The 13,850-nt window shown below is 38.0% G+C and overlaps 1 protein-coding gene across 1 annotated transcript; it reads left to right on the top strand.

The window, feature by feature from the left end:
- Positions 1 to 1,782: 1,782 nt before the first annotated feature.
- LOC311098191 (calpain-1 catalytic subunit) lies at positions 1,783 to 13,742 on the top strand. The gene is made up of 22 exons (XM_084138271.1): positions 1,783 to 1,923; positions 2,302 to 2,564; positions 2,698 to 2,767; positions 2,934 to 3,052; positions 4,611 to 4,744; positions 4,840 to 5,008; positions 5,369 to 5,452; positions 5,540 to 5,625; positions 5,723 to 5,797; positions 6,292 to 6,452; positions 6,534 to 6,694; positions 8,145 to 8,156; positions 8,317 to 8,528; positions 9,297 to 9,336; positions 9,429 to 9,494; positions 9,572 to 9,629; positions 9,788 to 9,852; positions 9,969 to 10,037; positions 11,097 to 11,175; positions 11,272 to 11,388; positions 11,502 to 11,560; positions 11,679 to 13,742. The coding sequence occupies exons 2-22, from the start codon at positions 2,313 to 2,315 to the stop codon at positions 11,703 to 11,705; spliced, it is 2,115 nt and encodes a 704-aa protein (XP_083994397.1). The 5' UTR covers positions 1,783 to 1,923; positions 2,302 to 2,312; the 3' UTR covers positions 11,706 to 13,742.
- The last annotated feature ends 108 nt before the right edge of the window (positions 13,743 to 13,850 follow it).

The following is a 13,850-nucleotide window of genomic DNA, read 5'->3' on the forward strand; positions in this document are numbered from 1 at the left end:
GGCCTGGAATGCAGATTACTGGTCTGTCGCTTTGCACGCATCGGGTGAGTTCTTGAAAATTGCATTTTATCCAGTGTATATTAATAGCCAACCACCAGAACGTGTGGAGACACCAATGAGTGAGTCCAGCACTAATGACGAACAGCCTGGACCATCTCACCAGGTCAACAATATCTCTGAGATCAGATCTGAAGGATCACAAATTAATGCGTCCAGCACCGATGATGAACAACCTGGACCATCTCACCAGGTCAACAACAGTGAGATCAGATCTGGAGCATCCAGAACACCTTCTGACCAAAGCTCTGGCAGTCAGGTTGAGATGAGACTGGGTGCTAAAATAAAAAGAAACACTTCTGGCAGTTCAAAGAGCAGAGAACGAAAAAGGAAGAGATCAGACCACCACTCTGATTCTGATTCTTCAAGTGATTCACTCATCTCAGGCATTTCTTCTCCAGGGTGACTTAGAGAAACATCCAGAGATGATGAACAGCCTGGGCCTTCTCACCCGGTCAACAACAGATCTGAGATCAGATCCAGAGGATCCAGAACACAACTTGACTGCTTGAGCTTCGGTCAGCACAAGATGAGATGGGTGCTAAAAGAAAAAGAAAAACTACTGGCAGTTCAAAGAGCAGAGAACGGAAAAGGAAGAGGTCAGACCACCACTCTGATTCTGATTCTTCAAGTGATTCCCTCAGCTCGGGCATTTCTTCTCCAGGATCACTTAGAGAAACATCCAGAGATGAGGAACAGCCTGGACCTACTCACAGAAACAACAGTGAGGCCAGAGCTGTAGGATCATCTATGGATGGGTCCAGCACAGATAATGAACAGCCTGGACCTTCTCACCTGGTCAACAACAGATCTGAGAAGATCAGATCCGGAGGCTCCAGAACACCTGCTGACCAAAGCTCTGGCAGTCAGGTTGAGATGAGACAGGGTGTTAAAAGAAAAAGAAACACTTCTGGCAGTTCAAAGAGCAGAGAACGGAAAAGGAAGAGATCAGACCACCACTCTGATTCTGATTCTTCAAATGATTCACTCATCTCAGGCATTTCTTCTCCAGGATCACTTGCTGACCAAACACCTGCTGACCAAAGCTTTGGCAGTCAACCTGACATGCATTCTCAACAACAGCCAAATACTTCGAATTAATCTTAATCAGACTGTAAAAGGATAAGTGTTCCTTAACTGTCAGAACAGTATGCCCAGTTCATATCAAGCACTGTTTTATATTTTCGGCAGGCCTATGAGTTGCTTCAGACTCTGGGTTTAAATTATGAAGCACAATAGATATAGAATTTATAAAACTGCACTCTTGTTCCCTAGAACCTTAAAAAAAAAAAAATCCAGTACTGTATTCGCCTGTAGATGGTAGTAACTCCACGTTTTAGCTTTTAGCTACTGGCTAGCGCAGTCACTTAATCTGCAGTGCTAAAGCTGAAATCTGCTCATGTACAGTGGCTTTAAATAATAATTTAAATTATTCTATTGTCCAAATTAATGGCTTCCTGCAGATATAGCGCAGTAACGTTGTTGCCACATGTAATCTGTTACTTTTGTCTTTGCTTGTCAGTCGTTTTCCTTTTCAATAAGGTTATTTAAAAAAAAAAACTTTTTAAATCTGTTATTTCAGTCGATTTTCCTGTGTGTGTCATGTATCGGTCCGTGACTAAAATATTAATGTAATAATGACCTGCAAATGTCTCCAGTACCCTTGCGCCCTCTAGAGGAATATAACTGCTTGTCTCAAAGTAAATAGTAACATTCGGAACCACACGCGTGCGCGCGCACCGCACTGCAGTCTTTACAGCAGCCTTTACATGCTGGGACAAGCCTAACATGGTATAGGCTAAGTTAATTAAACAGAACCTCATTGCAAGGACAGTCATAACAGGATTTGGAGAGTGTCGTTTTAAGGTAAGGTACAATAATTTTACACTTGGTAGAAGCCTAAGTATGTCTCTTGTCGTTGTCAAATGTTTTCACTCTCTTCATAAGTGGTTGTAAATATCAAGCTGTATATGTGTTATATTTAACCACCAACCATATAAACATAATGAGTGGAAGGATTTCTTCCCCTGATTTTTATTTTCAGTTCAGTTTTTACATAACATCTGCTTCTAAATAATTACATTTTGGGGGCAGATATGATAATAAATAAATAATAATAATGTGGCTGCTACGATTGATAAACTTTGGATTTAGACTTTGTTGTAAAATAAGGAATAGTGAATTTGATGTGAAAGTGATGTGATGTAGCAGTGATCCATATGTTTTTTTGAGTGTCTCTGACAGTTCTTTCCTGGATGGAGCAAATTTGTGCAACGGGAATCGCTGCTCGTTTGAGGAGTGAATGGGATCGAAATGAGGGATTTGGTCAGAACCATATGGCTCTGAAGTTTTTGGGCCAAGATTTTGAATACTTGCGTGACCGCTGCCTTCAGAGTGGATGTCTATTTGAGGATGAAACATTTCCAGCCCAGCAGTCTTCTTTAGGATTCAAAGAGCTGGGCCCAGGCACTGCCAAAACCAAAGGTGTTCGCTGGATGAGGCCGACGGTGAGAATATTAGAATAGTAAAAAAAATAACACTGTTTGATAAACCAACCAACTATTTATCTATCAATAAGCAGAGACGTTCCAGTCATTTGTATGCCCTGTCTGACCCATAGGTCTTCTCTATGTACCCCAGGATTTCTGCACTGATCCACACTTTATCGTAGATGGGGCCACTCGCACAGACATCTGCCAAGGAGCTCTAGGTAAAACAAGCATCTACTAAAACAGAATAAAATCAATGAAGAACTCAAAAACATGGCATGGATGCTGTCCTGCCAATTATTATCACAAGAAAGTGCATGTTTTTGGCAGTGATAAAGTTGCTGAAGCAGCAATGAAGCATGTTTCTTTTCAATATATTGATTGTAGGAGATTGTTGGCTGCTGGCTGCCATTGCGTGCCTCACCCTGAATGAACCCTTGCTGCATCGGGTGGTGCCTCATGGCCAGAGCTTCCATCAACAATATGCTGGAATCTTTCACTTTCAGGTACTGAGCAGTGTACATTCAGATTTTAATTTTTTTTTTTTTTCAGTAATATTTTTTATTTTATATTTCTGACTCTAATTTTATAAATGTCTAATTTTATATATATATATATATATATATATATATATATATATATATATATATATATATATATATAAAATTAGACATTTATAAAATTAGAGTCAGAAATATAAAATAAAAAATATTACTGAAAAAAATACGATCATATATATTGTAATTATATATATATATATATATATATATATATATATATATATAATTACAATATATATGATCGTATGACCAGCCAAATTGCTCTTTTAATTACGATTAAAATGTAATTCTAATTTACAATTACCTATAAAAGAGAGACATCATTTAGAGGTAATCTATACACTTAGTCACACAAGAAAATGTAAATAGTAAATACATTTAGTGCAGTTAGTTAATCTTCTGTCTCATTTCATAATCTTCTGGTTTTTGTGAAAAATCCCAAACATTTCCTTCCTTCCAATGCAGTGTGTAAACTGATCTGTTCCCCTTCCATTTGATTCTCCATAGCTCAGCAGATCTACTTTAAGCCACAGTCCCTAAACCTCAGCCCACCCTATCTGCTGCAGTGACTATATATACAAGCCTCACCCAGAAAATGAAATGGCCACATCTCTCACTCCTCTCTGCCAAATTCCCCTTCTGTTGTCCAGCCAGGAACCATTTAGGCTCAGTCACTCAGTGAATGCGTGTAATGTTCAGAGCGTTAGTGCTGCAGACAGACTTGGAGTACAGCCAGCAGCACCTACTGAACTGATGTTTACATAGAGAGAAAAATGAACAAAGATGTTATTTATCTTTTTTTTTAAAAACAAATGTTTAATAATATACACTACCAGTCTCTTCTGCTCACCAAGGCTGCATTTATTTGATAAAAAATACAGTAAAACACTAATACTGTGAAATGTTATTACAATTTTATAATTATTTTAATATGTAATTTATTCTGTGATGGCAAAGCTGAATTTTCAGCATCATTACTCCAGTCCTCAGTGTCACATGATCCTTCAGAAATCATTCTAATTTGCTGATTTGGTGCTCAAGAAACATTTATTATTATCAATGTTGAAAACAGTTGTGCTGCCTAAAACCGTCATATATTGTTTTCAGGATTCTTTGATGAATAGACATGACTTTGATGACATCATGTGAATGCCAAAAATATAATACACCCATCCCCCCCATTGTTTGCACTTGTTAATGCTGCATTCATGCCATGTCAGTATTATCATAATTACGTGTTCCTCACTAGTAAAAAACATTCACGTCTTCGTCAAACTCAAAATTACAAGTTGAAAAGTTGGAAAATCACTAATTGTCATCAATGTCAGACATGGATGCATTTAGGCATTGTGAACATTTCCACAGAAACAAATCTAGAGTAAGAGGATGTCAAAGCTTCAGAGTAGACTCTTTGATTCCTTTTTGTCATTCATTCAGTTATAATAATTGTTACATGATATGAGCGCAGCATTAAACCCAATGTGTTTCCTACTGGGTTTTCTAGTTTTGGCAGTTCGGGGACTGGGTGGACGTGGTGATTGACGACCGGCTGCCTGTCAGAGATGGGAAGCTACTTTTCGTCCACTCAGCCGAGGGAGCAGAGTTCTGGAGCGCCCTGGTGGAGAAGGCTTATGCAAAGTAAGAAGGCCTCAGTCATACGCTTTCACAGGTAGACTTCAGACCAGGATCTTGTTTTTGGTTGTGTAACGCGTTTGTTGTTATGAATGTGACAGGTTGAACGGCTGCTACGAGGCTCTTTCCGGAGGCTGCACGTCTGAGGGGTTTGAGGACTTCACCGGTGGAGTGACAGAGATGTATGAGCTGAAAAAAGCTCCACGTAACCTCTTCAGCATCATCAGAAGAGCTGTGGAGAGAGGCTCCCTGATGGGCTGCTCGATAGACGTTAGTGCTCAGGAACAACATAACCAATAACCAATCAGTCTGTAATATCTGGAGAAGTCTGTGTCTTGAACATCTAGGTGAATTCAGGGTGATTGGGAAACTTTGTTCTCAATTCAACAACCTGAATTCAAATACATACAATAAATATAATTCAGTCATATTATATAGTATAATATAATATAATATAATCACAGGATAACATAATACTTATGAATGACTGTCAATGGAGAGAAATGCTTTAGATTAAGTAATTTCAGCATCTACCAGCAGAGGCCATGCTAACCTAACTTTAGATTCTCATATTTAGATTGTTATTAATGTGTTCAAAAGTACTCAACTTTATTTTATTTTCACTTTCAGATTACAAGTTTCTTTGACATGGAGGCTATCACCTTTAAAAAGCTAGTGAAAGGTCACGCCTACTCCGTTACTGGAGTGGAGGAGGTGAGTGTTGGATTTTGATTGACAAGAAACTCAACCAATCACAGACAACTCATCATTGGCAGATGTAAATCTGTTGGCCTTGGCCAGGTGGAGTACAGAAGAAACCTCACTAAGCTGTTGCGCATCAGAAACCCTTGGGGAGAAGTGGAGTGGATGGGGCCATGGAGTGATGAGTAAGACGAATGATGTGAAGAGGGAAAATTATTCCTAAAATATTAATGAATAATGTCAGAAAGCTTTGCTGAATACTGTCACCATCTGTCAATTCAGGTCAAAGGAATGGCGTGAAATCGACCCATCTGTAAGGTCCCGTCTGCACAACTGCCAAGAGGATGGAGAATTCTGGTTCATGTTTCTTGCAGTATTTTTTTAATCAATGGAATCTGTTCCTCACTTGCATATTACTTTTTAAATAGTTACACATGTGGTATATTAAACAGGAATAATTAATTGCTCAATATTTATGGCACCATTACAGCAATTTTGCTGTGTTAAATACAACTTAAAAACAACAAGGACATCTATGGCACGTCATCCAAAATATGACACACAAATATGAAATATGGGATTCACCCAATTCACCCAAAAAAGAAAATTCTACTCCCCTTGTGTCCAAACCTTGACTTTCTTTCTTACACAACACAATAGAAGATATTTTGAAGAATGTTTCAGTTGTTTGTTTTTGTAATATAATGAAAGTCAATGGGGACCAAAACAACATTGGACCCCACTGACTTTCATTGTTTGGACAAAAAGAGCACTGAAACATTTTTTCCAATATCTTCTGAACTATCGTTTTACGCTTTAAATATAAGTATTGTTCACTCCCCCGCACACAGGATGTCGTTCAATGACTTCATGCGAGAGTTCAGCAGACTAGAGATCTGTAACTTGACAGCGGATGCGCTACAGAGCAGCGAGGTGAAGAAGTGGAACACGTCCCTGTATCCTGGTGAATGGAGAAGAGGAAGCACTGCTGGCGGCTGCAGGAATTATCCAGGCATGTTCTCTATGAAAGGATGCTTGTGAGCTGACATGAGTGACAGTGCTCTCACATTAAAGTCTATTTCTGTCTACACAGCAACATTTTGGATCAATCCCCAGTTTAAAATAGTCTTGAAGGAACCAGATATTCAAAATCAAGATGAATGCACTTTTCTAGTGGCCCTGATGCAGAAGAATCGCAGAAAGTTACGTCGGGAGGGCAAAGACATGGAGACGATTGGATTTGCCATTTATGAGGTAGAAAACTCATTTGATATGGGCATAAGTAACTAAATAGATTTGAGTAATTGCTGAAGAATCAATCAGCTTTAAGATGCTTTTTATGTAGCCTATCAGGAATAAACTCTTGTTTTGTTAAAGGGGTCATATAATGGTACATGCACTTTTACAAGTTGATTGTACTGAAATGTGTGTTGGCAGTGCCTGTACACAACCATCATAAAATGATAAAAATCCATCCAGTGTTTTTTTTTAAATCTTCTTATATGATTTCCCCCATCTCAAATCAAGCCGTTCGATTTTGGGACGTCACAAAATCGACGCCCCTCCCACGATTGTTGATTGACAGCAGCGTTTCAACACAGACCCGCCCTCGCTCGCTCGTGAGCTGTCAATCATAGTCCGCGCGGACCGGCGTGGTCATTGTTGATACGCTGGAGCACTGTCTATGAGCAGAATGGCGTCTAAGCGATTGTGGTGTTCTGTTCTTGGGTGTAATAACGAACACAGCAGTCATTTTGATGTTCCTAAATCCGAACCGCTGAAGACGCAGTGGCTGAGTTTTGTTTTCGAAGGGAATATTCCCCACGATCAACGTCAATGCTTTCATGTTTGTGCGAATCATTTCACACACCAGACTGCTTTACAAACGAGGTCAATATAAAGCTGGTTTTGCTAAGAAGCTGCTCCTGAAAAAAGGATCGGTACCAACTATTCGTGTTCCTGCTGCACCTCCAGAAGAAGAAGTGAGTGTAACGTTTTATTAACCTTTATATTAATATTTATATTAATCTTTGCAAATCGCTTGCTGCACGCTTCACGATGAATGCGGCTAAGGTTTACACTAAGGGTACATTACGGCATGTTTTCTATGTACGACGTTCTCAATATAATTCATAATCCCTCGTTTATAATGAACAACGCGTTATGGTTATTGTGTTATTATTACAAACGGTGTACGCACAGAACAGAGGGGCGGGGTGAGCAAAGCTCATTATCATTTAAAGACACATGCACTTAAACAGCGTGCTGAAAACAGCTGTTTTTGACCAGGTAAAATGAGTGTTTTCTTACAATACTAATGAGAATTTTTAATTAAAGTATATTACAAACTTTTAATTTAGACCCTAAAGAATCATATTAGCTTGTACAAAAATGGCATTATATGACCCCTTTAAATATATTTCCATGTTATAGAGGAGACTGGGGCAAGTTGTCACATGGGCTTTACCTCACTAACTATTAGGCTTTATTAAGGTATGTTTTATAGAGAAAGTCAACTTTTAAAAAATAAACCCACCCTGAGAAATATTCACTGGCATAAAATGTGTGACAACTAGCCCCACTGTTCCCTATATTACATTACTGGACGTAACAATTATTATAGGTTGGTAAAATAGTGATTCCAATTATAAAGAAAAACTGAAAGATGCATACTTATTCTAAACTTTATTTCTGAATCTTACAGGTCCCAAAAGAGGTACGAGATCAGCATTGTTTAACATAGGTAAACCTTTTGTTATCAGTGCCTAAATTGCAGATTTATTCTTAGTTTAGATAGCGTAACGCTGAGAGATCCTGCACATGGTCCGATAGCTGATGATATGTGTGTAGTGATATGAATCTCCTCCACTTGTCAGTATCTGGGCAGGGTGGGTGTGCATCTGAAGCGTGATTTTTTCCTCACCCACACGTCCAGCGCTCGTTCCGAGCTCTACATCAACCTTCGAGAGGTGAGCTCGCGCTTCTGCCTGCCAGCAGGGGAATATATCATCGTCCCCTCCACCTTTGAGCCCCAGAAAGAAGGAGACTTTGTGCTGAGGGTCTTTTCAGAAAAGGCTGCTGACTCCCAGTGAGTGACCATTTGAGAATGTAATGGGGTTTTTTTTTTCAAACGAAGAAATAATATACAGTATAATCAGATTCAGAAATGTAATACAATTTAATACAATTAAATAAACATCAATGGTGCCTTCACACACATGCAAGTCACCCGTGCTGTTTGCACTGATGCACCCCATACCATGACAGATGCTGATGAAAGTATGAACTGTCCCTTACTTCTTTGGGACTGAGAACTCAATGTCCGTTTTCCCAAAAACAAGCTGAAATGTGGACTAATCTGATCACAGCACAAATTTCCACTGTTTTTGACCATCTGAGATGAGCTCGGGCCCAGAGAACTTTGTGCATCTCTGCATTGAATTGATGTATAGCCTTGACCTCGCGTAATAGAAATTCGAGAGGCATTTCTTGATGCAGACTTATTCTTATCTTGACTGCGTTAAGTGACAACAGTTTTTCAAAGTGCTCCCGAGCCCATGTGATTATTATTTAACACAGTAACATGATGGTCTCTCATGCAATTCCATCTGAGGGCTTGAAGGTCACACACATTTAACAGAAATTTCCTGCCTTGCATTTAACAGAAGTTTCCCTGAATCTTTTCACAATATTATTGCATGTTTGGATGGTTAAAGACCTAAATACTTTGCAATCTTGCATTGAGAAATGTGTGTTTTTTTTTTTGTCATGAAATTTGGCACAAAGTGGCAAGCCATAACCAATCTTTCTTGTGGATGGTTCTGAGAGAAAATAAAATGTAGTTCTTTCACTATAGGGAGCTAGATGATGAAATTTCAGCAGATGTACCGGAGGAGGTGAGTTTCCCTGTGAAATGTTTTTAACAATACTGCACATAGATGAATACTGGGAAGTTTCGCTGCTAGTGAATGTGTTGTTTCTATGGCAGCCTGCACTCCAGGAGAGTGACATTGACGCAGGCTTTAAGGCACTTTTCGCAAAGCTGGCAGGGCCGGTAAGACAGCAGGAATTGGTGTTAATGGGTTGCTGTTATGCCCAATAGCTTCATTGACTACTCACTTTGTTCTACAGGAACTGGAGATCAATGTGTCCAAACTCCAGATGATTCTGAACCGGGTGGTTGGCAAACGTGAGTGTGCTAATGGACACGTAACGCATATTTCAGTTTTGCTAATTGACAACGTCACATATGCTGTGAATAAAGCTAAGGTCATATTTAACTTTGTATATTCCCTGAAAGGAGGCAACTGATGTATAAAATGACCTTATTTCTGGTTCTTCTTACAGATAAAGATATAAAAACTGACGGATTTGGCAAAGAGGTCTGTCGAGCCATGATAAATCTTATGGATGTATCCTTTTAAGACTCATTAGACACATTAATGAATATTAGCATTTGCGGACCACTTTGAAGGCATGTGAATAGTATGCATTAAAATCTTGGAACAAACCTTGACCTGCTATAAAGACAACTGGTGTTGGAAAGCTTGGACTGACAGACTTCCATGTGCTCTGGGAGAAGATCAAACGCTATCTTGTCAGTGGCTACATTTTATGCTTACTTTATGGTGTAACCTACTCAGTCAACATGCGGGCGGGCTTTAGCATATCATTAACTCCTGCAAAGCAGTGGTCTCAGTCTCTGTTGATAAGAAAAATCAAAACGATGTATATTACGATGTTATAAGGAACTATAGGCCTATATAGTATGAAAAATCGAAATGATGTATATTACGATGTTATGATGAACTATAGGCCTAAGCATTCAAAGCGTTTCTAAGGAAGCGGATTTTTAGAAGGCAGCTGTCTGACTCTGAGATGGTGAACGGGAATATGGTTTGTGTAACATTAGTAACACATTATTAGATGTTTATAGAGGCTAATCATATTAATTACCGTTATGTGTACGACGTTGTAGAGAGCGATATGTAAAACGCATTACAATTCTGATACATCGACTTGACGAGCCTGTATGAGTAGAGGCAGGGCTCATTTGCATATTCATGGATCCACATATAATAAATGAAGCAAGGGTGTAGAGCTACATTCAAGCTATTTTAAAACATGAATAAAAAGAATGTTCACAGGAAAAACTTTTAAATATGCCATTTTGGTGATCAAAGATCAGTTTTATGAAAAAGGATTGACTATGGGGGACTTTAAGCAAGGACACCTTAAAATTCTAACAAAAGTTTTTACTATTTCAAATTAATGCTGTTCTTTTGAACGGTTTTCAATATTGATAATAAGAATAGAAAAAAATCTTGAGCAGCAAATTGGTATATGATTAGTATGATTTCTGAAGGATCATGTGGCACTGAAGACTGGAGTAACGATGCTGAAGAATCAGCTTTGATATCACAGAAATAAATTGCATTTTAAAACTACATTAAAATAGAAAACAGATATTTTAATATTTCACAATATTACTGTTTTTGCTGTATTTTTGATCAAATAAATGCAGCATTGTTGAACATGAGACTGTTTAATATATATATATATATATATATATATATATATATTACCGTCCCCAAACTTTTGAATGGTAGAGTAGATCTTGACAGTATTTAATTTTTTTTCTTCAATAAATCATTAGGCTGTGTTTAGGAAGTTTGACTTGGACAAGTCTGGCACAATGAGCTCTTATGAAATGCGTCTGGCATTAGAATCAGCAGGTATCTGCCACATGCAACACTCTTTAAAAAGCACATCTATAATTACTGTGGTAAATTATGTTTATGATGACTTTTTGGATTTTATGCTTCAATAAGGCTTCAAGTTAACCAACAACCTGTTCCAGCTGATAATCCTGCGCTATGCAAAGGCAGACCTCGACGTGGACTTCGACAACTTTGTGGCCTGTCTGATCCGCCTGGAGACTATGTTCAGTAAGTGTGCCAAGTAGAAAACTCCATTTTTTATGATAATTTTCACAGTGCAATTACTGTAATCAAAATTCAGTAGGACTAGATGTGTTGAGAGTTCACATTTATTCCAACAGAAACTTTTAAAACAATGGACGCTGATGAAGATGGTTTGGTATCCTTCAGCTTCTCCCAGGTTGGTCTAAACTGGTCATTAGTAATGAGAACTTCAAAAAGCAAATGCCTCTCTGTGGCTCAGTAATATATGTTTGCAACATTTCTCTCCCTCTTGTTTTTTCCCTGTCTTCTTATAGTGGATCACCCTCACTATGTTTGCTTAGATGGATGTTCCTTGTCCTCTCTGCTTCCTCAGTCCAAAATCTTCTTTACTACATGCCTCATGTAACCTCAGTTGTGTTTATGAAGCGGGTGCTTGACCAGCAGTATAGCACTCATACTATCAGCAGTATATGGCAAAATGCACGATTTAGGAAAGGAAAGCAAATATTGAGATACAAAAGCTAATAGAATATACTCAGAAAAAGCAGTGAACCTGTTTTTTTGTTTACACTACTGTTCAAAGGTTTGAGGCCAACAAGGATGACAGTTCAGAAATGTATGTTCCATAATGTTACGAGTTTCTATTTCAGATAAATGCTGTTCTTTTGAACTATGACTCAATCAAAGAATCCTGAAAAAAAATGTTTTCACAAAAATATTAGGCAGCACAAATGTTTTCAACATGTTTTTGAGCAGCAAATCAGCATTTAAATGATTTCTGAAGGATCATGTGACACTGAACACTGGAGTAATGATGCTGAAAATTCAGCTTTGCCATCACAGGAATTGATTACATTTTGTAATATATTACAATAGAAAACAGATCATTTAAATTGTAATAATATTTTACAATATTACTGTTTTTATTGTATTTTTGATCAAATAATTAAAGCCTTGGTGAGCAGAAGAGACTTCTTTCAAAAACAACTTTCCAACCCCAAACTTTTGAATGGTAGTGTACAATAAAGTTTACAAGCATGCAAGATATATATGGGGCAAAACTTAGAAGTATCTGAGCCAAAGAGAACGTTTGTACTTATGCCAATGACTAGTCTGAGTAAAAGGTTTAGTCTATAACTGTGAAATAGAGTGCAACAGTTGGGTTTCAGGAAGTAAAAACTCCATTTGTTTTCTCCAGCCTTAAGGCCTGTTCACACCAAGAACGATAACTATAAAGATAACTATATTAGCGTCCACACCAGCGGATGATATCGTTATGTTTATTAGAAGCACGTGCTTGTCTGTCACTTTAAATGCTCAAGCTCATTACAGCAGGATGGATTCTGATTGGCTGTCAATATTTTTATCGATCATCAGCTGGATAAAATCGTTGTGCAAGTGATTCCTACGCTGTGGTGTGAACTCTGCTGTTTTTTAATCTTGAGAAAGATTTTTAAATATATATTTTTTTATCGTTATCTTTATAGTTATCATCCTTGGTGTTAGCCTGCATTATACTTAGTTTTAAAATAATCTTGTTTAACAGCTGAATTTGTGGTGAAAAACTACATTACCCATGATGCAGTATAGAAAATTCCACCAGAGTCGAAACGCCAAAAGATCAAATTAGTTCTGCCCAATCCCATGAAGCACTGCCAATTATGTAATCGAGTCGGTCTCCCTGCGCTCTCAAAATGCTTAAATATTTGTATATGGTCATATTTTGCAATACACTTAAAACATTGCTTATATATATATATATAATCAGCATTTTTAAATGATCAGTTTCACATTTCTCCATCGTTTTTAATTGATTATGGTGTTTGCAATTTTTCATGGGATTGTAGGTCTTCCCATCACTAAAGCTGGTAAATGCACTGGTCTTGTACGTTTTTTTTTTGATTTTCAAATACTTTTTTGCTTCAAATCAAAGTTTGTAATGTTATGATTCACCTTGTAGCTGGTTGTCTTGATTCATGGCGTATAACGCTTTAACGAAAACTTTTTTTTTTAAATCCCTATGGGAGAAATGAAAGGAAAACATACTTCTGAAAAAGTGGATGGCACTGTTGCACTGTATAGAGGGAGAGAATTAATTGAACTTTCGCTAAGCCCCACTCCATTTGGTTACTGATGCTCACTCAGACCTTTTTTTTTTCTTAAAGATTTGAAAAGGGGGAAAAATATTGTCTGTATCCTCTTTTGGTACCGTGTCACTATTTATATTACCTGTAAACCCAGTTAAAATCTTTAAAACACATTGGAATTCCATAGACATACAGAATAGATGAGCAAAAGCTTGTCTGATAATATGGTGAGCAGCAACATTTGCTAAGGCAGGACTGGTCAGTAACGGGGCTTAGCGAAGGGTCAGTCATCAACAGCTCTGGCTGCCCTTTACTTGAGATTCTCTTGTGACCTTTCACCCTTGTGCCTCTTCATGTGTGTGCTTTAAAAGTAGTATACAATAGTTGTGTCCCAGATGA

The sequence above is a fragment of the Abramis brama genome (genome assembly GCF_963993115.1).
Source record: "Abramis brama genome assembly, chromosome: 15".
NCBI lineage: Eukaryota > Metazoa > Chordata > Actinopteri > Cypriniformes > Leuciscidae > Abramis > Abramis brama.

Bases quoted from the DNA above. Each gene is read 5' to 3' on its own strand.
- LOC311098191 (XM_084138271.1), top strand. From the start codon at position 2,313: ATGGAGCAAATTTGTGCAACGGGAATCGCTGCTCGTTTGAGGAGTGAA. The intron at 2,768-2,933 runs GTAAAACAAGCA...TATTGATTGTAG, and splicing joins CATCTGCCAAGGAGCTCTAG to GAGATTGTTGGCTGCTGGCT. The intron at 8,529-9,296 runs GTGAGTGACCAT...CTTTCACTATAG, and splicing joins GAAAAGGCTGCTGACTCCCA to GGAGCTAGATGATGAAATTT.